At 43.4% G+C, this 25,662-nt stretch overlaps 1 protein-coding gene across 6 annotated transcripts in view; it reads right to left on the minus strand.

The window, feature by feature from the left end:
* The window catches only part of tsnare1 (T-SNARE Domain Containing 1), a 111,277-nt gene that overhangs the window by 79,889 nt on the left and 5,726 nt on the right, over positions 1 to 25,662 (minus strand). For all 6 annotated transcript variants that reach the window (XR_005710251.2, XR_013453533.1, XR_013453534.1 and 3 more), the window contains exon 2: positions 4,342 to 4,453. Coding sequence is in view for 3 of the 6 variants with exons in the window: in XM_040165451.2 (XP_040021385.2) it covers positions 4,342 to 4,426 (85 nt within the window). In the remaining 3 variants the exon portion in view is untranslated. The remainder of the gene's footprint in view (positions 1 to 4,341; positions 4,454 to 25,662) is intronic.

Here is a 25,662-nt window from a genome sequence, read left to right on the forward strand (position 1 = left end):
ACATCGCCTAGTTTTTAGTAAGATGGCACTGGCCCACCCTGGCTACCTCTTTACAGTATGTATGTATATAGGTCGTGCAGTTTGCTTTGCTCGCCACTCTCCATCATTTACGGCTGTGTTTGCCAATAATCTCCCAACATTTAGACAAAACATTTTCAAACCACTGTGTCCCTAAAAAACAGTGGTGGTAAAAATATTTTATCGCATCATTTTTTGACATTAAAAAAAGATGTATTTCAAGTAATAAGTATTTGATCACCTACCAACCAGTAAGAATACCGGCTCTCATAGACCAGTTAGTTTGTCCTTAGGAAGCCGTCCTGTTCTCCACTAATTACCTGTATTAACTGCACCTGTATGAAAGACACCCCGTCCTCGCTGAAACAGACCAGAAAGCTGTGTAAGGACATCAGGAATAAATTTGTAGACCTTCACAAGGCTGGGATGGGCTACAGAACAACAGGCAAGCAGCTTGGTGAGAAGGCAACAACTGTTGGTGCAGTCATTGGGAAATGGAAGAAGTTCAAGATGACTGTCAATATCCCTCAGTCTGGGGCTTCGTGCAAGATCTCACCTCGTGGGGCATCAATGATCATGAGGAAGGTGAGGGATCAGCCCAGAACTACACGGCAGGTCCTGGTCAATGACCTGAAGAGAGCTGGGACCATCGTCTCAAAGAGAACCATTAGTAACACACTACGCCGTCATGGATTAAAATCCTGCAGTGCACTCGAGGTCCTCCTGCTCCAGTCAGCGCATGTCCAGGCCCGTCCCTCCCTCTCAAGTAACAAGAATCCGTTTGTTGAAAAATAATACATTTAAATTGATATTTCTGAAACCGAGTGACAGTGCTCACTCCACATGAACTACACCACCACCACCACCATGACTTTCAGTGAACGATGAAGCTTAATCACTACGGGCCTGTATGTTTGGACTTCCCAAAGGGTGGCCGTGTCATCAGTAGTCCCTGGTCGTCCCTGGCACTGGCTGCTTTAAGAAGATCTATATAGCAACGGTTTGTTTGACTCGAGAGATAGAGCATCCTTTTATATGTCAAATAGCAAGACACACCTGTGCTTACTGATTAGCTTCTATTCTGTCATCACAGAATTTAAATTCATCTAATTGAACAACCTACAACCCCCCCAGTTGACAAAGGATCCCACATGTTATCCATTTTTGGAATGAACAAATTACATTATATTACCTTACAGGTCATTTAGCTGACGCTTTTATCCAAAGCGACTTTGCATTTTTAACCCAGGGTTTTTACATTTTTGCCCAGGGAGAAGTTAGGTGTCTTGCTCAGAGACACTTAGACACTTAGACATTAACAATGTTAAAGTATGAGAAATGCATACATTCTCACAACTTTCAATAATGAAACTTCATTTGAGATTTGAGTTTCTTTTCAGGTCATCAATATACAGTATATCTCCATACAGTCAAATGTGGGATTTGTGCATTTGGGTATATCAATAAAGCCTGTTTTACATGCTTGGAGGGACATTTTTTTTAAAAATGGGTGTTAAAAACAAAAGTATCCTTATAACTTATATCCATTACAATATACTGTGTACAAAAACTAAAATAGCTGACAACTGCATGTCAACTGTCTTGCATAAAACAGTGATTTTTTGTGCCTTTTAATTTTTATACAGTTATTATTATTACTATTAGGCAGCATCAATTTGTTTGGCGGTAAAAGCAGCTTTGTCATGTCTTCCTGAATGAGGCACTCTGGCTGTGCTGGAAGTGACACACTGCCTCTCCGAGTGGAGGGTTCAGAGTCTCTTTGCCAGCAGAGGGAGGAGAGAGATTAGCCTAAGACAGCTCTATTAGAGACTTAACCTGGGCTTTGATCATTCCCTGAGCTCCCCTTCAGATCAGCCTGAGCAACAGACGGCAAATCTGACAGGCTGCTGCTCTACACCACCACCACCAGCAACATCCATATCCCTCATAATGTAGCCAGGCGTCACTGTGATCAAAGACCCCCTATTGTGGGGACTGAGGGCTCCCATCTAAAGAGAAGCCTGGGAGAGAGAAAGTGAGCCTATCTAGACGGCACATAGTTGGTACGAATGTAAACATTACTGCACACTACAAAGCAGACAGATAAGAGCCTATTCATTTGGCCGCTGACTCCCCAAATAGGGAACATTGGACAGAAAAAAAACAAAAGTAAAATAAAGCACCGTAGGCCTTATTCCTAAAACTCATCACTTGCAGCAACGGAAGATTGCACAACATGCTGTGCTCTATAATTTGAGCTTCTTCATGAATTGGCTGAGGTTGTGATTGCCGTAAACACATTGCTGCATGAATTCTCTGCGCAATTACTTTGATGAAAAACAATTCCAGTTTACGTGTTAGTTAACACTAAATATGTGTGAGTAGCTAGTTGGGAACATTTTGCAACTTTGGTAAATCATGGATGTTACCAAAGTCAGCAATGTTAAAAATCCTTCACAACCTTCCATTCAAAAATATTCAACAGATTAAAGCTAAGCAAGCAGCTCTGTGGGTCTTAGACTGTGAGCCAAACATTAGCACACAAACTCACAATGGAAAAAATAATGACGTTAAGCAGCTGTAATATTTACCATGTTGGCCATCTTTATTTTGCATGATGGAATGCCAACATTAACACAACATGCAGCAGAGGCTGATGTGAATATCGGTTTTGCAGGATTCTCTTTGCACAAAGTTGGATTACTGGGACTCTGGAATATAACAGATTGTGAAGGGATTGGTCCTGCCTTTTTAACGTTTCCTTTTACACAGAGCACCATCGCAAAATATACTTCATCTTCATCACCGTTATGAACTGAATGGTGAATTTCCTGCTCCCCTATTCTCAATGCCTTACTCGGACCAAAACCCGGCCTTCAGTTGGTTCTCAAACCACACACCTGTAAAGTTTCTTCCATTCATCCTGTACGGTTGTGCCCTCATTCTAGTCGAAGAGATTTGACTGTAAAGGCTCCATCCCACAAGAATGTGGACGTGGCAACAAAAGGCAACGACGCTTCATTTAAAGAAGGCATGTTGTATCTGTGTGGGGACGGGAGAGTAGTTTTAATTAAATTAATGTTGCTTTAAAGGATTGGCTCTAAACTAGGCTGGACTAGTCTATTATTTAGTCGACATACTGTTTTATGGTGAGGTCGTCCGCAGGTGTCTCACAAGGTACTGACGTCACATCTTTTTGAGCGCAAGGATGCAGCAGAATTCTTCGGTTTCTAATCAATGCAGATGGATATTTCTGTGTTGTACAAAGCTCTTTGTCCAAACCGATAACTTGGATTATTTGTTCATTGTCCTTAGCATCTATTCATCTCGAACTTCACGTGCACGGCTATTCTACCCATGTCATCAACAAACTGCAGGTTATTCCTCCGGGGCTGTATCTTGCTCATACCAATACTAGGCTAACGAAACCCTGCTTAACCCTCATTAAAACCGGTGACCTTTACACAAGAGAAAACACATGCACATAAAAGTATATAAAATAGCAAGAGCAAGATAATTCATAACTGGCTCAGCTGATTTTTACTTTGCTTTCCCCACAGTCCATGATGTGTTTTTATTCTCATGCACTGTCCTGATTGCTTGACATGTTTATTTCTTTATGAATCACATATGTGTTGTAATGACTGGAACACCTGCCTGATTACTTGCTTAAGTAAGTGTGACTTGTGTAAAACATACAAGCTTTTATAAAGCCACTTTGTTGACAAATATTAACTTTGTGAACAAATATTAAAAATACTTGACTTCACTGACCTGGATGAACTGAAAATCATACAGAGACCTGAACTGATTTTCGAAAATATTCTAACCTACATTCTCCCTCCCTCCTGTTTTATAGTGTCCAGCTTAGTAAAGTGTCTTTTCCTGAACAGCACTAATAGCTATCCAGGCTTAAAACCTTTACCAACCAAACACCAGCACCCTCACCTCTTTGTCTTATGTCTGATACATACGGAGCAGGGAACATCCCATGTTTGTATGAGACCAGGCTTTTCCCGAAAAATCAGTGAAAACCAATTACCTATTATTAGACACCTGCTTTTTAAATCTGCACTGAGACGTTTCAATGTACTGCATGAAGTTAAACTAAACTATACTACTTGCACAATCTATACTGGCAGTTAACAAAAGCAACAGTAATCTTTGTCTTTTACCAGTGAACGTAAACCTTTCACTCTAAAGAATGCACTGTAGGTGATGGGAAAAATAGGTTTTTGAAAATGCAACCTCACAAATGTATAGCGAAAATTTTGTATTGTTGTGAAGTGTTACATGGAGGTCATTGTGGAAATGTTTCCTTACCTACTGGCTGGTAGCCCTGCCTCGTCGGACCTCCAAAAGGGTTGCGACTGCCAAAGGAGCCTCCATCAATGGACCCATACGACATTCTGCCTGATGGTTGGTAACAAGTGTGCTGCAGCCACCATGGGAGGGAAACATAAGTTCAATAAACAACAAAATACATTTTATTTCTACTTTTTTCACTGTCTTTCTGGAAACAATTCCTAAAAGATGGCATTACAGGAGAAGGACTGGTAATCAAGGTTTTAGTAGGGCTTGCACCAAGCGAATAATGTACACCATGCAAAACAAATCTGACACAGAATCGGATTGTGTTTTACAGTAGGTTACATTTGGAATATTTTTCAAGATTTAAATAATCGTTTGATCAAATAGTCATTGCTGTACACTTCCATATGGATCTTGGCTCATCAGCATTCAAAGGGTTTCTTTCAGCAGCCTCTAGAATGCTGCTAAAATGCATTCACTGTATACAGCCTATTGAACTCTAATGTCCCTTATCCAATAAGACTCCACCGGTGTGGTTTCAAACAATTCTCACATATAGGGGAGATTTTTCGACGTCTGATTGGGGTCAGGTGAGGTGAAGTCCCAACATGGTTGAATATTAAAGTAATGACCTGAAATGGTCCTTTCTGTCTAGTTGAACTCAACCTTTGAAAAAATACATATGAGTCCAACCCAACACACACAGCCCTGCCACAGGTCGGCTCTTGCCTTTTTGTGATAAACGCCACATTTGTGTGCAGGGTGTAAGCTTTTTTCTGCTCGGTTGCCAGCTCTGGCTAAGCTAAGCCTTGTGTTGCCGATAAGGGCAGCTGTGAAAAGAGTGGGCGACTGAATGAAACCAATGAGGTAGAGAGTTGCTGAGGAGCCAGTCAATCCGCCCTGCCAGGCCTGCATTCTCTATCATTTTGTGTCCTGCTGTGTCACACAGGGGTGCAGGCCACTCTTTTATTTTAGTATTCTATGTGCCAGGCTAAGCGCCTTTTTGCTCCGCACAAGCCCGGACTGTCTCCAGCCAACAGTTGCATTTCATGTGCTGGAAAAATCTCCCAAATCATTTTTGATGTTTTTTTTTTTGTGTGCTGTAAAACTGCTTTAACAGACTTGTTTATTAGGAGAGGAGTTACTAATGAGACACACGGGTTTATATTCATAAGATCACAATTCAAATCATATATTAGTGTTATGGTATAACATAACGTGTTATTTAAGCAATTTAAAATAAGAATGTTTGGAATATTTTGATTGTCATTTGGAAAGTTATCCAATGTCTATGCCGCATGATGGACTTTTGGAAAAACAAGGATAATGGCTAAAAAGCTGAGGGTTCTATGACGCAACATGTAATGAATACTATAGAAAACACATTGAGACCAGTTTCTCATGTACAAATGAATTGAAGGTTTAAGGGGCGACCCCTCGGTATAATGGTAGGGGAAACAGTGCAGCTAAAGGGAGTAACCAAGCTGAAGCTGTCATTTAAAACATGGTTCATTTCCCTTCTGAGCTGTGAAGTGAATGAGCCGTGGATAACGGTGCTACTGTGTATTCAGTCTCACTAACTTGAGGGTTGATAATCAGTAACACGAATTCAAGCACTATGAACAATAAATCTACCACGATGTATCTGTTCCTCCTCTAACACATCTGGACAAGCAATCACTACAAATATGGGGCTGATGCTTCAGAGACGGGGTCGGGACTCGCAGGACAGAGTTCCACTGACGTCACCAGGGATGATGCCATTGAGTGCATGAGTAATGGGACAGCAGCGTATCTATTTTTTTAAATCGCCCCCTAATGACCCCGACTATCACTTTCACAACCACAGGGACTTATAATCTACAAAGAAGTGAAAGGCAAAGCTGTGTGTGTGTGTGTGTGTGTGTGTGTGTGTGTGTGTGTGTGTGTGTGTGTGTGTGTGTGTGTGTGTGTGTGTGTGTGTGTGTGTGCGTGTGATTGGGCATCTTGTAAGCAGATAGAAGCGAGGCATTTCCGCACTTCAGAGGGGACATGAGGCGCCGTCACTGGGCTTGAATTTAAGCAGAGAGAAGATTGTTTATGGCCTGCCAAAAGAAATAAATCTCCCTTCTCCCGAAAAATTAATCGGATTAAACATTCTCGTGGCCCAGTGGGTCCGTCTCCCTGTATTGGGCAGCCGCTCCTCTGCCCCCCTTCGTGCCCATAATCCCAGTCTTCACTGGCTCCACCACAACAATTGGCTGCACAAAGACTCCTGAGTGTAATCGCATTCCCCTGCTTGTCTGAATGCTTGTCTTTCACGGTGGGGGAAGAGTGTTGGCCGCTTGACCAGTATCGTATTCTGACCTTTGATAAAGATGCTCAAGAGCCGAGAGGAGTTTGTTGATTAGAGCTTCATCTGTGTGTCTGTTGCCGCGGGTGAAACACATGTTCACATGATGATTTGACCTTTCCAGCTGTATTCAGATGGGTATTCTGTGTAAGTGGGTTAACATCCTAAAGAGGATGACTACATATTCACTGTGTAGCAATACACATATATGGTTTTCCTCTTTATCTTTACGTGTCAGCAGCCAATCAGCAGGTTGGAATACAGATGAAGGAAAAAAAAAAACGGACGTAAAGAACGTGAGGGCAGTAGAATTGGAGCGTGAACAATGAAGTTAATACTAGCTAGCCACACCAAGTGATGGCTTTTTCTTGCCTTTGGAGCGTGTAGCCGTTAAGACGTTGGCGAGGCGCAGAGGAAGAGTTGGAACCACGTGGGTTTGTGCTCGCTGTCCTTTGATCCGTGCCGCCGAGGTCGGCAGTTCGCTGCCACCCAGAGATGCTTCAGAGCGCCCGAGTGCAAACTAAAGGAAAGACTTGAGGTGAAGTAAGCCGACTGTCATTGATCAGCGAGCGATAGTGGAGAGGAATCACCGTGTTAATCGGAGACTGAGAACTCTGCCTGGACTTTGATTTGATACTTTGCCGTTTCTCCTTTTGCTCGGGACCAAGTCGTAAGACTGTTGAAGGACATTTCCACTTAAAACTTTTATTTATTATTATTATTATTTTTCTCATTGTTCAGACTGAAACCATTTTCTGGTTGAAACAACTATTGGTTACTATTGCTGATTTTCTGTCACTTTACAGTGACTGAAAATTACAAGTTACACTGTAATGAATCTATTACAAGGTATTTTCAATATTCTGAAGCGGTGAAGGAACGGTGTTTAATTCTATTTCCTTAGATAAATATGCTAGTATATATCTGAGTGCTCTGGTTTAGTATCAACCATGGAAGACTTAAGGACTATGTACCTGTTGTGGAAGTCCTACGTAGCTAATCACGCTCCTACGATACAGTGAATAGCAAAATAGTGAACAATGAAAATAAAATTTTTGATTTTTTAAAAAGTAATAAAACTGAGTCAAACCTAATATTGAACCCCAAAATATTTTTCGGCCACTTATTTATTTTCAATACATTGCTGTTTTTGAATTGATCAAAACTACATAGTACCATTTGCCAGTCAGACCGGCAGCGCCGCCAGCCCCCCTGTCGACCGTAATGGTCTGGCCCGCGTTCGGTCGAGGTGGGCTGCATCTGGCCCGCACCTGATTTGAGTTTGAGACCCCTGCATTAAACGGCATAAGTCCTCAATCCTGGAACTTTGCTCTCAGGCCACTATCTGATTGAAGCTCTATTAACTCCATCTGAAGGTGGCGCGGCACACAGTTGATTTCTGCTGTCGAGGGATGGCAAAGGTGACAAAGCTGGAGTGTTGTGTTCTGAAGTCAGAGAAGCGCCAATAAAACAAAAAAATAAGTGGCTCACTTTGGTAGCCCACCGAGCACAGAGGCTGAGATGCTCTGACAAACAAAGTGGGCGAGATTGTCCTGATTCAGTTGAGATTTCCATAAGGGAAGTTTATGCTTGAATGATGTGAACATGTTTGCATTCCTGCAGCCTCTGATTCATTTGGCCAAGACGCTCGCTTATGTCAAACATAGCAAAATCTCAAAGCCAGGTTGGACCAACAGGCAAAGGTTTCCTTTACTTTGCATGAAATTAACAATTTTGTTAATCTCAAAAAATAGTTTAAGGACTGTGCTCTGTATCCATCTCTGTAGAACGGCTGGAAACGTTGTCAGGCCTCGGGCGCGTATGAAGTGGACCGTCATTTCATCCCTTTCCAGTGTCTTTCCACACAGAGCGTCTTGATGGGTAATGATAGGTAATCAGATGTGTATGGTGCTAACTGTTTTCTGACTGAACGTTTTCTCCTTCATGAAGTTTGACCCAAATTTGGTTTGCGATGGTGTTTCCGGATAAAGTGACACCCTATTCACTTTTAGCATGCACTGCTTCAAAAAGGCACCGTCTGAAAGCACTTTGTGGGCGATTTCTTCAGACATAATAAAGCCAGATTTTACTGCTGCTTTAGCTTTTGTAAACATTTCCTGCTTCAATTGTAATCTGCCTTTTAATTATATTTTGCATATTTAGCTAGTGTTTGGTGACAAAATGCCGACATAAATCTCTTTCACCACCAAAACTGCTTCATAACACAAAATACATAACGGGTTGCCTCTTCGAGTGCAAATATATTTTATTAAATTGTCTTCCTTTGAGATCAACTTTTCTCTTTTACTTGTTGCAAAGGGACCGATCATAACAATCGCTTGAAACCAATAATAATGACCATAGGGTCACGTTCTCAAAGACTTCTATAAAACGGGTATCGTATGCAGCCCCGTCGTAGAATATAGATCCGGACATGCAGTAAAGTTATGAAGGAAATAGAGACCCGTTAATGTCCAACTAGTTTTAAATTAGTTAAGTCAAAATTAGTCAAAACCGGGACTTTTCCAACCAAAGAAAGTTTACGTGGTAAGTTTGTGTCCTTATGGTTGAAATGCACTTATTGTATGTCGCTTTTGACATGTAAGCTAAATGACATGTAATGTAAAAGTGTGAGCTTACTAATAGACTAAATTAATAGCTTCTTTGAAGATAACAGAGTGAAACACCATACATGTTGCCGTAACAGGAGGAACTCTGAGATACTTTGCTGTCTTTAAATGAAAGAGAGATTGGTCACTGATGGTAGATATGCAACATTTACTGTAATAAAAGGCATGGCAGACTCATACCTGTGTATCAATGAATGTCTGGATACTGCACCGACTTCTCAAAGAATATCAATTTTAGAACCAAAGACTGACCTAAAGTCAGTGAGGCGTGACCATTTATGCTGCAACATTGGTTCCTTAAGACAGGGCTGACACTAATCAGCTACGCTCCTTTTGAGCAGCCTCCTCATTCTGATATCAAAGACTGATGGAAGCTCCCTGCTTAATTATCTCACACACACAATTCAATTGAGTGATTTGATCAGGCTAATGGACATGTTAACGTGTTAGCTATGAGTCCTTTACCGAGCCACAAAAATGTCTGTTGGAATTATTCAATCTTCCACAGTGTACTGCATTGGTTCTCATTTAACTTTAATGCAAATCTGTATGTATCAGTAGAAATTTTCGCTGCCACAACTCTTTAAACAAGCTGAATAAACACGGTGAACTGACACGTTTGACCTAAAAAAAACTGTCTGGTAGGACGAACGCATTTGCATTGAGAAATGACCTGTAACGAAACACAGTTAGAAAAAGGGTTGGACAGAAAATATAACATATATCTGATGTTTTCACCTCTTCAGGAAAGACAAACATAAAAAGTTTGAGATTTCTTTGGGTTTTTCAGTTTATTTCCACTCTTATCAAACAACTAGTTTAAAGTACCTGTTCGTAATTTGACAATTCTTTTATTTAATCCATTCAGCCTCACACCCATGTTTGGGCACGTCTACTGCTGTTATTCAACAGACCAATGGCAATCTTTGTCCCAATTTTCCTAAAATTACCCTGTCTTTGTGATTTCTCATTTTTCCCTCCATAATCAAAAATATTCTTCAGTGTACTCCAAAATTACCATTCGCCATATAAATAACAGCGGGATCCGAGAGAAGTGGCAGATTCTGAGTGCCGCTCTAAGTGACATTTATTATAAAACAATATAAGCCGTATGCCGGCTTGTAATTTCATATTAAAGTGAGATGATGTTGTGTAGATAGTTACTGCTGGCTTGATTGAAAGCTTTTTGATGTGCATATTTCTGAGGTACACAGCTACACAGCCACATTTGGTTTTGTGAAAGGATCAAAGGAAAGAAAGAATCAAAAGGCAGCGTGTTTGAGGCTCAACCCTCGACAGCAACCTCTTCAGGAAAGCAAAGAAAGACCAACTCAAAACCAGTGTCTGTCTCTCCAGCGGCTCTGCTTCATCCTCTCTCTTTATTGCACCTCTTCAGCTGACACAGCCAGACTTTGGATTGCTCATGTGTGTGTTTACGAAAGCTCCCTCCCCCATCCTTCGTTGGGATCGCAGGCCATTCCATCAGCACTGCTTCCCTTTGAAAACAACCTTCAGCCCGCAGAGAGAGAGAAAGAAAAAAAAAGACCCCATGGGCAGTGAAATTGCCTTGTCACACTAAAAAGGAGTCATTATTGAGATAAATCACCCCATTCTATTCCATAACTAAACTCTGCCATACCGTGGCACCTGCCGTCCAGTTCTGAGCTATCTCACGTGCTCTGTGGACTAAAGCTATGTCTGCCAGGAGGGTTTTGTACTGCCTCTGGTATCTCTGGCACCCGGGGGGATTTTCATCCAACAGGTATACGACAGGTAGAGCTAAAATACTGACACATGCTGCAGGTGTCACAACACCAGCCAATTTTTTTTGTTATCACTCAGACATCATTGCGATCCAGTCTTTCCTCTTTTAAAGGGAGGTTGACCTTGGTTTTGACAAACGAGATGGCAGTCTTTTTCCGATCGGGGTTTGATACTATCGCACCCTTCATTCTTCAAGTGGGGGTTCGCGTCCTGTTTTTCCTTCCCTAGTTGTTCTTTGGGGTCCTTCTCTGGGTAGGGCCCTTCTTGCAGGTTGTTTGCCTTGCAAATGCTTCCGCACATCGAATTGAGCCCTCAAGCGTTTTAATTGCGAGTAGCTTTCTGTCCGCCTTGGACACGCAAAGTTCCTCCAGCAACCGATCTGTTTGGCCGTGTAATGCGCCTCTCCACGTCAGGACCACCGCTCCTAATCTTATTGCTTTGAGGTCCGCATTCCACTGGCCACCAATCTAGGTCCTAATGTCCTTCTTGTCATAGTAGTCCACCTTCTGTCTGAACGTGGCCGCCATTGTGGTGATGCAGGAGTCCGCGATAATGGTAGTCTCAAACTACCACTCCTTTCGCAGTGCTCGCTAATAGGTCGGGCTTCCTGAAGCCTTCGCCTGTTGGTATTCGCTCTCCTCTTTACGAGGCAACGGTAGACCCAGTCGTTCACAGTGTTGTGAGCTCGCTCATCATGCGCAACTTTGGATCTGGTGGCCCAGTGTTTCCCTAGCATTGCATCCCGCGTTGCACATCGGTGTTTCCATGGGTCGTCCGCAGGATCCCCTTGCCCAGGTATGCCATGGATTGCCCCAGATCTTCACGGCCTTGATGTAATTGGCTCCCGATAGCAAACTGGATCCCTCCATGACCCATTGGCTGGCTCTCGGCACGCTCGATGTTGCTTAGGCCCGCGCCGTTCTTACTGGCAAACAGTTTCTTCTTCCAGAACGGCCTTTCCTTGGCTTTGGTACCTAATGTGCTCGTGCTGGAAGCACAGCAGGTCATTCCTGGTCAAGAACTGGATCAGTGCTTGAATGTCATCGTTGTTTGCCTCGGCCCATCCACATCGCTCTGAGACGCGGGATCGGCGTAGATGTAACCCAGCGGCGTATCCTTGGGGAGCCTCAGCGCTCCCCTCAGTTCCCCGCGCACGATGCGATGATTCCTAGGAGAAGTTTCCCTCTGACCCTCTACAGTACCAGCTGATGGCCTATCTTCGGGACCAGGTGATGTTTGATGATGAACATGCGTTGCTGTGGTTTGAGCGGGGCCCTCCGGAGGTTAGACATGTCTTGTATACGAGCTTCCGGAGTCCGCACCTTTCCTGCTGCGCTGACCTTGATTCCCAAGTATTAGTACAATTGAGTCGGCTGCATGCCCGGGACTTCTACGCCACTTATAGCGAGGCATGGTCTCGTCAGATGTTGTTTGCAAGCCCTGCCTACTTGAGGCAAAAAGGACCAGGTCGTCCGCGAAGGCCAGTGTTTGGATCCGAGGGCGTAGTATGCTTCGAGGTAACCGTATATGTGCTGCGGTATCCCGGCCTCCTGTGCCACCCTTATTGTTTGATGGGCGACACTATCGAAGGCTTTCCTCATATGTATGAAAGCAATGAACAGGCCTTTGACCTGCCTTTTCGCTACACGGATGACAGTCTGTAGGATCGCTAGGTTGGCTGCTGATCCGTCCACCTTCCTAAATGCTTTCTGTGAGTGATGTATGGGTAAGCACTGCGCCAATCTTTTAGCCAAGAGCCGGTGGTATAGGCGGCAATAGGCGTTGTTTATCGAAAATGGTCGCCCAGGGCTCGCTGAGTTATCGTTCTTCGATGTCCGGATGGTCCGGCTCTCCAGGAATGTGTATGAGGGCACTCCTGTGTAGAGCACGGCGTTGAGGAAGGTCGCAATGTCCCGCGGATCTTTGTACTTTAGGTCAGAGTTGAGTAGTCTGTCGGGCCCCGGAGCTGACATAGGCAGCTCCTTTAGTAGGGTGGTAGCCTCCAGTACTGTCACTGGCGCTACTGCCTCCTGGAGGATTGGATGATGCCTGTTCGGGCGTCTCCTCGATTTTTGGGCCTTCGAGTATTGCCGTCCAGTAGGAGATCATCTCCTCCTTGCCAAACTTTGGTAAGTTGCTCTTATCCTAATTGCCCTTGATTGCCATGTTAGCCGCTTCCGATTGCTTCCGCCTGTAAAGGGCTTGCATTTTGGCGTAAAAAATACGCCTGAGCTGGCGTTTGGTTTTATGGCCAGTGGTTGCCCTTGGTTTGCCTCTGCCGATGTTGACGTTGTGCTCGGGCGCTTTGATGCGTGGCTGCCAGCGTATGATCGGTTCCCTGGGGGCATGAGAGGATGCGATGCAGTTCAGATGCAATTTGGTCGCTATTGCCGACGGTTAGAAGCTTTAGGAGCTCGGCATATTTGGGGACCGGGTTGGAGGCCATTGACGTATTAGTTCCCTGCAGTTGTTTGCGGACTCGTGGTCTCCCGGGGTGTTGCTACCCTCCTCCCAGGGATAGAACAGAGAGATTGAGGATACCATCCTTTATTTTCTTTAGGGCCTTCTTGTAGCGGTCAGTGTTCCTAATATATCGGATTTGGTCGATGCTTCGCCCCGGGAACCTTGCCAGAACCGCTTGGTTTATAAACCGGGCCCCTTCCTCGACTATTTCGGCTCTTGCGACAAGCTCGACTTCCTCTTCGGACCAACGGATGTTCTTCGTTTGGCCCTCCCTTCGGGCCACCTCCATCTTATGGTAGTAGTCAGGGTGCTTGGCACTTCTGTGGACTCCGAGTCCTCGTTTAGTTCGGAAGCTCATTTCGCAGAACCCACACTGATGCGGACTGTCATTTCGGCTGTCTATACTAACTCCACTAGCCGCAGTGGCAGCCAGTGTCGTTTTCTTTACTTTATTTTGTCTTGAAGTGAGTTAGAATTAGGGGAAGAGGGGTGCTGGCCCTTTCCCCCTTTGGTTCGCAGAGGTTCGGTCTTCTGCCGTAGGGAAGGAAGCCCTTAAGTTACAGAAGTTACGCCACGAGGATGCGCCAAACTTGCTGGGGTCGATATGTGTACCACCCCTCGTCAGACCCCAAAATGCTGTTCTCGGTTTACTCTGCCAAACACTAACCCTCCATGTTATACAAACAAAAGGAAGTTTAAGTGGAGAAAAACCTGCTTAATTGTCAAATGAATGAAATTGAAACTATTGTAGACTAATAAAATAATCTTAATCTCACGAAATTACTGAAAAAGGTCAATATTATAAATACCGTATCAATGGCAAAGTTAAAACCTGTTGAACCCAATATCCCTCGTTAATCGTGGAAACCGAGCGAAAAAACAAGCCAAAAGTAATATCCTGTACGCGTCACAAAAAAGGTTCAAATCGTTCAAAACTTTGGAGTCTTGGCTACAATATCCAATTGTCCGAAAATACTCCAAACACAACCAACCCAACAGGTTATAAAATATGATGTGCAAATTAGTCCAGAAAATGTGCTTATATAGATTACAAAAAAAAGAGACACTGAAGCGCTAGCCGAGGTGACACGAAAGACGCTGATATCATCATTTCATTGAGACAAACTTTGTCAAAACCACAGCATAAATAACCACCAAGCATATGAATCATAAATGCCTCTTACCTACGCTTTGAACAATATAATGAAATTATTCCGGCTTTTTTTCCCCATGCAGCTGCCGTGGGTTTGGGTTAGCTGCCATTGTATACACACCACAAGCAGTTTCAGAGGTTTCCGCGCAGGTTTTAAGGGTTGGGATTTGTTTTTTCAGCCAATCCTTACTCTCAAGCATCTTCGTCCAAGATGGCGCCGAAGATGGCTGCCACGGTGCTTCGGTGTGCTTCGTTTTTGTAACCGTGATCCTAGAACACTGTACTGCTGATCTGGAAACTTCATCTTCATCATCATCAACTTAAACCATTTTATTCCCCCCGTGAGTTTGCTTCATTCATCCTGGTCGTGTTTACATGCCGCCCGTGGGAAACGTGCACGAGGCACAGCGGACACTCGCCGACCAGATACGGCGTGTGGAGCGGACCAACCCGGACTCTTTAACACAGTTAAAGTCCCCGAAGACAATAACTAATCTCACCCATGAACTCCCTAAATACAGACAGTTTATGAAATGCCCCACCAGAGAGGAGAACACGCTTGACCACTGTTACACCACAGTCAGCAGGGCTTATCACGCCGTCCCCCGTGCTGCACTGGGACACTCTGACCACGTCATGGTCCATCTGATTCCTGCATACAGGCAGAAACTAAAGCTCTGCAAACCTGTGGTGAGGGAATTCAAGAAGTGGACCAGTGAGGCGCTGGAGGATCTTCGGGCGTGCTTTGACTGCACAGACTGGGATGTTTTCAGCTACTGACAGTCTGGATGAGTTCACAGAGGCTGTAACTTCCTACATCGGCTTCTGTGAGGACAGCTGTGTACCATCATGCACCAGGGGGAGTTACAACAACGACAAACCCTGGTTCACAGCATAACTCAGAACACTACGCCTGCAGAAGGATCAGGCATTTAGGAGTGGGGACAAAGACTTGTACACAGAGTCAATAGTTAAGCAAGGCGGTGAGAGATGCTAAACGACTGTACTCTGAGAAACTCCAACAACAGATTAAAAAAAAGTAGTTGAAAGGGGAAAAAAAAAGCTAAGTCCAGAATCGGACATTGCATAAAGGCCTCGTCTAGAGTAGTTTTCTGTACCCTATTAACATGAAACTTTCTTTCCATTCTTACTGTCCATTCTTTTTTTTTTGGTGTTATATTGATTGATTTATTTCCTGGTAACATATAAACTTACTTTTACACATCAGAACACGCACAGGGGTTCCCCTTTATTCCCACAGAAAAAAAGTCCAGACAAAGTAGTTAGAGTCATTACTCTTTTTATCATGGATGAACATTTTCGGAGCAGAGGCCAAAAAACAGCCTCAGGGTTCCTTCTCCGTTATTTCCATTTGAGTGCCTCGTTGCTCTGCAACCCTGCTCAACAAGGCTCATCGGTTGTTTTGTCTGACTCAAGGGAAGTTTGAAGGGGTCATTGAAATATTGCTGAAAATATAAAATTATATGGCATCTAATTGTAAACCATTGTATAGCCAAATTCTGCTAAAATCCAAGTAGGTCACAATTTCATCACAACCTACAAACTTGTTCACCCAGTCTGCTCGAAGATGTTGAAGTTGACAGGCTGCCGGTACGCTGCGACCGGCTCCAAAAGCAAAAGCCAGCCATTAGCGTGGGTTCTCGGGATGTAGGACAGCAGGGACGTTTTTAGGGGGTTTAGGAGATGGGTTGCCATGGTAAAGTGTCCAGCTAATGACGTTACATTGTTTGGCTCCTCCTAAGAGCCAAGTCAGACATCTGACCGCTGCTATTATTTATTTCTTCCATGAACGAATGTGCAGCCAATGTTTCCGTGCTGTGGTGTATGTAATGTTGTGTATTGCCGCTGAGATGCCAAAGCTCACCAATATGTAGTCCTAGTGATTACAAATATGGCCGCGCCGCTCCAAGCTAGCTAATGGTTACACACAGTAATAATGTGCAGCAGGTAGCAGCCTGAAACTATCTTTATCCTCCTCACCCTGCAAAGCACTTTGTGTCATCGCACAAACAAGAGGGTGCCATGGACTCTTTTTCAATAGCGTGTGTGTGAATTGGCAGCAATAAAGTCAACCGTTATATTAGTTGTTTTTTTGATGGACACACAGAATGTGTTATCTGTGTTTGTCCTCAGTCACAGCTTCGGCTTCAGGAAGGCAAACACTGACAGCTGTGTGAGGAGGGACACGGAACGCAGGGCTCGGCTTTTATTACCTCACACATGCCAATGCGAGGTTTTGCGTGGATTTGTGGTGTGATTGCATATGGATTTTTGAGTCCGGGTGTTAGTGAATGAATCTATGTACATTATGATTCCATTACTGCCACGATAAAAGAACAATACGACTATTTGTCACATCACTTGATGCAGCCTGTAGCTTCAATGTGAGCAGAATTCAGCAATGTGGAGCTAATCCAGCGGTCTCTGCTCAGGACTATGATGAGTTAAGAGACAAAAGTGCAGCGCTCTGACAGCTTAGGGACAGGAAGGGCGTAGACACCCGACCGGTTGAGGGTTAGGGTCTTCATGCGATCCCCCACCACAGTCGAACAGCCTCTTTAACTGGGTTGGGAAACCATGGAGACGCCCGCTTCGTCTCTGAACTGATAAGCTTAAGAGACACCTTCAACGGAGGAGATGAGGCTGAGTGGCTTCTGCTTTGAGGTGACGGAGACGACCTCCAGCAAGGAAGAGCTGAGGCAGATTTAAGTGACGTGGTGCTAAAACAGACGTTTTAAAAAATGACAGCAAGAGGGGAGTTTAAAACAGATACAGCCAACCACTTGTAGTGTGGCGAGACAGATTATTAATAATTCAGTAGCCATTTCCATGCAGTTATAAGGGATGTTGGTCAACTTAAGTCTAAATTCTGCAATTGTTACTATCACTTCTTGGCCACAAACTTTGTGGATAAGTATTAGAAACAAAGTGCCTCTTTAAATAAAAAACAACAACATGAAAGTGACCAGAATGAGCACTGCAAAGCTTCGTAAACGAGACAACATTGTCTCTTGTAAACACTAATACACTCACATCTTGCGGACATTGTACGGTTTCCATCCACGCTTGTCTGGCATAGTGGGCTGTTCTTTTTTGATAACGCTATCTCATGCTGGCATATTAAAAAGCAAGGCTTTTCCCCCATGTAGTGACAGTCTGAGAATGTGAAATGCTTTGAATGACAGCAGATTGAGTCGGGGGTCTAATCCCTCCTCTCAAGTCCTTCCTCTTTGACCACATTGGAATTGTATGGCTGTAGTAAATGACTAGTGACTCCACGTCTGAACTACCTTCACATTTTTGTTTCCACAGCCTTTGTTTGGAATTATAAATGACACAGCAATGTTCTTTGCCTTCACCCTCCTCTGCTTTTAGTCATCAAAAAAAAAAAAGATCAACGCCACGTCCTTAGAGGTGCATCACCTCTCAGCCTGCTCGGTGCCATATGATGGAAGATTCCAAGAAACCGGCTGCAGCACAATAAAAAACTAAAATGTGCCGGTTTTGGTGCCGCAGTCCAACAACGGAAACACTAAAAAATCAAAGGCACAGAAATGGTTGCGGAATGAATGAATAAATATACAATTAAAGCATTTAGTCAAAATGTATCATCAAAAATCTGTCACTCATTGTGTATATAGAATAGTTCTGAAACATTCACAGCTAATAAAACAAAACAAATTGGTGCAGAGTGAACTTAACTAAATGAAGACACTGTTCTGTTCTCTTATTGCACCGTGCAATAACATCACGTAAACACTAAAACCAGTGAAAGCTGAACTGAACTATACTACTGTGTACCTCTCCTTCAGTGTAATACAGGTGTCTGTATAACAGCTCAGTAGCCTGTTGAGCTACAGTACGTAAGGGTTTTAACTACCAAAGATCACTAATGTAACTTAAACAAATTGACATGATTCAAAACCTTAGCTTACAAGTCACAATATGCTTTACTCATCTCATCTGTGGTCATGTACAGAACATGCAACACACACATGGACCCCGAGGTTTGAGCTGGTCCTTTTTGAGTGTTAGCTGGTGACTTAGAAACATGTAGTGGTGGCAGCTGTAGAAACACCAACAGAACACGTGCAAAAGCCTTCAATGGAATTGATCCACACCAAACATTTATGTAAATCACCACGGACGCATTCAGCTGAACATGACAGAGGAACACGGTCACTACTTTCCATTTCTTGCTCTGACGCAATTAATAAGAAGAGATTTTGTGGAACTGGCCTCCACTGCTTTAAATCTGTTTTTTTTATTGAGTTTTGATTAAATGTTTCACGCTTGCAAACCTGTACTGATGTTGTGGCACCTTCACACTGCCCAACTTGTTTTTAGTAACGCTGTCATGTTCCCAGTGGTGACAACACACTTATGCGTAAGAAAGATCCATAAGCTGTTGTGTCTGAAAAGAACTGAGCGTATCTAGATTAGTGAGACATGTGTGCTCAGCGTGACCCTTATGAACACTGCTGATACAGACACCAGCCACAGTGACACCCAACGTTACCGCAACACTACAGACAAAGGTGACCTTGAGTCCAGGAGCTAAAGCTTCACCTACGTCGCTTCATCTCTTTAAAAGGACGCCTCTCTGCACTTACAGTTCAATTAGATTGTCAATAGCAGGATCTGCTTTCTGCCGCCGTTCATTATTCTACAAACTGCTGCCCCTAATCTGTGCGTAACAACTGTCTGGCATTCGCTTCCCTCTGCATCTAAAGAGCATGTTCCGGATACATAGCTGGCCTTCTTCACGTGACATTTGAAAGCAAAAGGAGCCATTTTGTTTCTTCAGGGTTGTACGACGAGCACTCACACACCTACAGTCATTTCTCAAGTCTTTGAGTCAACAGCTACCTCAGCTGATTGTAAGACTCATGGAAAAGGAAAAGAACGCAAATAACAACATATCCAGAAGGCCCATGTTGGATTGAGTCTAAGGCTGAGTAAGTAAGCATAAAGACGTCAGACACACAATGTGAAGGTATATTTCAACAAAGCTTGATTTACAATTCATTCAGAAAGACTTGATGCCTCAGATTCCATCTCTAGGTGTCTCTTCTGACTGCCACAATATTCCATAATCCATCAAATCATTGTAATCAAAATGTCTTTCTGGCCACATCCAGTGTCCAGGGTTCCTTCCATCATCAGAGGCCTTCCTCCGTATCACATCCACTCAGATTGTGTTAAGCACGTCATCTCTAAATCCTAACAAATGAATATTCCCTTGATTCAGCTGCTGCCTGTGAAGCCTTCTCGCTCCTCAACGGGCATCTTATCAGAGTCTTGAAATGAAGAAAAGTCCTTCTTTTAAAGAGTTCAGAGCATATCTTTTTCCTTCACACAGCTCTTAATATCAGCTAGCGGTTCTAACACCGCAGACGATGCCAAAAGTGCTGAAAAAGTGAACGATGTTCACCGGAGGGTAAATTGGTGTGTGGGCGCCGTTCAACCACGAGGATAGATGGGTTAGGACAGCGTTATCAACTGTGACCGACGTGTGACGGCAGTGCACAAAGGTTGTCCGAACATGCTCTAAAGGGCACAGAGCAGCCGTCCCGTTCATGTGCATAATGTAAGCTCTGACAACAGGCAGCTATGGTTCATTCCCTGCTCAGAAAATAGTTGTTTTCTTCATCTGACTGCCTCAAGGCCGTGTGATATCCTCCACATTACGCATTTGAACATGAAACTGCTGATCACACTTCCATTGAATGTTGAGTGGTTTGGTCAACTTTGTAACAACCCTGGTGTCCCGGTCAGTGACCACCACAAGAAATAAATGGGAAAAGCTTTATTTGTCCTTTCTTTAGATGGAAAGAATTCCCATACACACATCCAGAAACACAAACACGCCTACACACACACACACACACACACACACACCTGTGTGACACTCACGTCACCATACACAAAGTTGTAAACATTTTTTTTAAAGTGCTTGTATGCCCATTCCCATATATGAAACACACCTTCCAGACCAAACACTCGTTCATATCTTCTCACTCTTCCCCTCGATGAACCTTCATCTGTGCCTTGCGGTCATTCTGCTCTGTATATGGAACCGAAGGTAGAGGAAGGTGTGTCAGAATGGAAAGATAACTTTGATCCTGACTATAGTGAGACAGACGAGTCCACACAGGGTGAGAAAGTGGCAGCAGAGGAACAAAACCCCGGGGGGTGAAACTTGCTCTTACGTCCGTCCTCCGGAGACAGAGAAGGCAGAGCGAGAGTTGTAAACACGATGAGGGCGACACCAAGGCCAACACAATATGCCACATCTCCATAGGATGACATCGAGTCCAGCTTCCAACCCTTTTTACCAGCGTCCAATGAGGGTGTTATGCAGGACAGGGTGTGTTTAACTATACATTTCATCCACAGCACTTATTCATTAAACTACTAGTGTCCCACATTGTTTACAGCTTAAAAAGGTGTGAAAGTAAGTTTTGTGATAATGAATGTTTTTTTCAGATTTAACTGGGCACTAAAGTAAATGGGGGGAGAAACGAATGCGGCAGGAGGGTTAAAGATTTGTGCAAACGTGTTCACTCACAGCGTTCACTCACAGAAGCAGGCGACACGGAGTCATGTCACAGCGGCACGCGTGTGGACATAATATGCTACGGTTTTACAGCTTCCTTCCATGGTGCAAATTTTATGTGGAGCCCCATGAAAATGAATGCAAAGTGTTTGATTTGACTATTTGCACCAATTTATCACATGAAAAAACTACACAAAATAATAAGATGAAAACATTTAATTGAAAAAATATCATATCTTAATACCTTGTTAAAGAATATTTAAATTCAGTCATGCACAATCATTGCATATTGTAGCCTCAGAGGCTCTACTGTCATGTGAAAACATGTGTTCAACCACACAGAACTATTGTCCCAAAGTTACTCAAGAAGGTTTTTCGATATTCACTCTGAACATTGTATCATAATCCCCAGTAAGATAGAGAACTGTGGGTTTGGGCCCTCCAAGCTCAAATGTTGAAATGTCACGAAACATAGATATGTCAAGAAATCTGAGCATTGCATATGATTTATGGTGAAGTATGGCCCACGGCAGTACAGATGTTGCCCTAAACAGCAGTGGAATGGTCTCCTCGGGCCTCCAGTGAGCAGGCTGCTACAGTAATGGGCTCTCTGTACGGAGCAGTCGAGTACTTGGCCTGAGTAAGGATCTTTGGTCAATGAGGGAGGCATGCTGAGGCCGCTTCCACTCCAGCTGTCCCACACTGCACACAAACCAATGCACCACACAGAGTCATCACTCCAGTCAGCGATGCTTTTTAGAAGTTCCACCGAGAGCGTCTGAAGCTCCGGGTCTGGGATGTGCCGAGGAACCTCCCGGGGCCTGGCATTTGAAAATGCCATCCTTTCTGTGTGGTTCCTAGGGAGTGTGGGGGGGGCTGCTTCCTGGCCCTGCAGGACCACAACAGATGGCCAAATGGACATCCACAACGCAGCCTGCTGGTGCCATCCTTGTGCCACATATGCTTCATCCCGCGGCTATGACTTCCTGGAGATTGCTTTCTCACAGTCCCTCAACTGTCACCATGGCTTCACAATCCCAGTTGTGTAGCCAGACTTCTGTGCATGCGCACACGCATGCCCACACACATGTTTTGCGCCAGCGTGAAGGCCTAAATGACCACATGTGAGGCCCTCTCAAGCCACTTTTTGATATCATTCTCTTAGCCCAACTCACACTGGTAATTCTGTACCCTCTGTACTATCTGACTGACTGACTCTCTCTGTCATCAATTCCCCCCAAACAGAAGCATTTGTTTGAGTTCTTGTGAGACTTTTGCACCAACATGCTCCATGGCGCTCACAAGCCCCGCCTCTCTCCTCTTCCAGGTGCTCGTGCAGCGCTGAGCGCCAAACGTCTGCAGCATCAGACACACAGGTGATGGCGGTGTTTGTGCAAACCCCCAAAGTTGTTTGGTGATAAATGAACCACAACATTAGCGCCGCTGAAAACATTACATCGCAACTGGTCCGACAAATTCACGAAATCCATATTTCAAAGCCTTGTCCAGCTGTTTGCTGACGTTTGTCATGTTTTAGCCCTAACCCTAACCCTATACAGACAGGCAGACAAATTCGACAAGTTCAGTAGTTTTGTTTAAATAAATTATTGAAATGAAAGTTAAGTTGAGCTATATGACAGTCTAGTGAGGTATATTGTGGTATATTATCAGTGTAATAGTGCTTATGCTTTAACTCTGTCAGAAAACCGTAAAAAGAATGTCTGTGTCGTCAGCTTTAGAGAGATTATGTCATTCTTGATTATTATGCACAACTTTGACTTATGTCATTTACTAAATTTGCAGCATATTGCCAATAAAGAGAGACTCCAAAAGCAGAAGGACGGGAAATATATCCTACTGTGCCTTTTTATTTATTGATTTTATTATTAATATTTTTAATTTCCTGAACTATTTTGGCGATGGATTCCCATTTGTTTTGGTTTGAGCACCTGCTCCCCAAATGTCTGTGCACGTCCTGGTTACACGGGCAGGTGGACAAAACGGTGTAAAACACACGTAAAAGAGCTTTGCAGGAATGAAGAATACAATGACAAAGGCAGCTTTGGCCACCGGTTAGATTGGGCTTCATGCTAATGAGCAGTATCTGTGAGCACCTCGTTAGGACCTTTGGGTGTGTGGGGGGACCCACTCTAAGGTCCCAAAGGTCTGTGAGGCTAAAGAGGGGCTTGGTAGAGACGTTTGAATGGAACAATTCAGAGAAAGTGTGTTTTCTGATCTGACAACCCTATTACCAGGAGGACATTATTTTATAATCATTAAGGAAATGTATTTAATGGCACCACAGGTTATTTAGATATTTTAAGTGTTAAAAATGTGTAAGCTCAGTTTTCATTCTGTGAACTCCAACATAACAAGAATTGTTTAAGATTAGTAATATAATTTGCTGTTATGCCAAAACCCCACCGTACCAGATGCATTTTGGTGGCAGAACTAAAGATGAGTCATCCTCTGGCTTCCAAACAGTGATTACTGTTGGACCAAAGTGTTTGCTATTGTTGCATTGACTCATTTGTTTAACTAATCAGTGTTCCTTTTATGTGGTGTTCTCCCCCCAAAAAAAGATACCTGAGAGGTGCATTGCGTGGGGTGTGAATATGTTAAAGTAACACTCAAACAATGTCATATATATATATATATATATATATATATATATATATATATAGTCAAATAGGATCCATTGCTGTGATGGACAGAAGATGTAAACACATTTAGGTAAATATGATATGCAAGAATTCACGTCTTATTTTTATATTTTGGTCAGACACATGAGTAATTACAAAGAGACAATACCAGCCACGCTACTCATTATTGGCATTATGATGCTCTATCACTCCATTCTCTGGGGAGAGTAAACCATGGCATCCCTATGCCCTTGCCAATACTTAGTGGAACAAACAAAGTTGTGAGGCAGAACCAGGAACTAATTTCATTAGCGGCTGCCATTTGTGACTGATTACAGGCTGTTCTCAGTGGCTGGCAAACAGGTCCAGAGTTCTGGGAGGTTAATAACCAGTAACAATCAATTACTTAACCAATCTGATATGATCAATGGGGTTTCCAAATCGGGGGACAGCAAAATGAGTAGCGGAATACGATAAAACCTCTCCAGCAACAATGAGATGCAAACTGTTATACATCAGCTGAAAAATCTGTCTTTTTAAAATGAAGTTTCTCAAGCAGAAATGTCTGACAGAACAGATCACAATTTATGCAAGAAAACGTGGAGGTCTAATGAATAAAAAACTAAATATAAATGAAGACTAATTGGCATATTAGAAGGAAACGAGACGCAGACCCGTATTGAAACAAAAGGCCCAAGCAGAGGCTGGATCAGAGCATGTCTGCGTTGCACCAGTAGGATCTTAATTATTGTATAACCATCGGCAGGCCTCCCATGTACCGCCGTGCATGTCTGGCCACATCAGGACTGATTATTCTAATGATGTCTAAACCTCTGTCCAGCCATTATTCACACATCACAGAGCCTGGCCTTGTAATCACAAACTGCAAAGCCGCTTGTCTCCTCGAATCCGCAAATTAAATCCGGAAAAATGTCCTAGCTTAAGGGTCCCAGTTGTCATCCAGCATTCAAGTCACCTACTTAAGCTATTAGGTGAGCTACAAGGCTCATTTTCTGATAGGCAGGACCAAAACAAATACAAAACCCTTTTTTTTGTAAAAGCAAGAATAAAGATGTAAAGCCCCGCTAGAGGCTACAATGTTTATTAAACCCTGTGACATTAGTGTAGTAGATAACAAACAGCATGCTACTGCTAGAGGCAAGGCCATGGGAGAAGTGTCTGAAAGCTAACATGAACTTGCTTTAGGATTTCAATGGCTATATTTCTAGATATTTTGTGTCCAATGTAGATCTGTTGCACTTATTAGAAATATCATTGTCCAAAAAATAGATCCGTGCTTAGGTGACCTCAGTTCATACATACGTCATTCAATGAATGATGTTCCCTTTATTAAAGGAACTGTGGATCAGTGGAGGTCCTTCAATCAAAGGATCGCTGGTTCAATCACCGCCTCGGCTAGTTTAAATGACCCAAATAGCTCCCATAGCTCTGACCACGGTGTGTGAATGTTAGTAACTGATGGACAAGTGGGAGGTAATATTAGTAACTGATGGGCAGGGCCTGCTACAGTCATCAGTGAATACATTGGTGTGAATAGGTGAATGAAGACATAGTGTTTAATGTAGTCCGCCGAGGCCGGTTTTATCCAACACAAACATGGAGAGACCAGGCTAAAACCTCATCGAAGTCAAAACGTGGGGAAGAATTTGGCACCGTTTGAATTTTCTCATTCACCAAACTATATATTTCCCTTTTATATTATGTTCAATACATGCAAATACAACATTTTGGGGCTTTTTTAAGAAAAT

This window comes from Gasterosteus aculeatus, chromosome 20, assembly GCF_964276395.1.
Source record: "Gasterosteus aculeatus chromosome 20, fGasAcu3.hap1.1, whole genome shotgun sequence".
NCBI classification, from domain to species: domain Eukaryota; kingdom Metazoa; phylum Chordata; class Actinopteri; order Perciformes; family Gasterosteidae; genus Gasterosteus; species Gasterosteus aculeatus.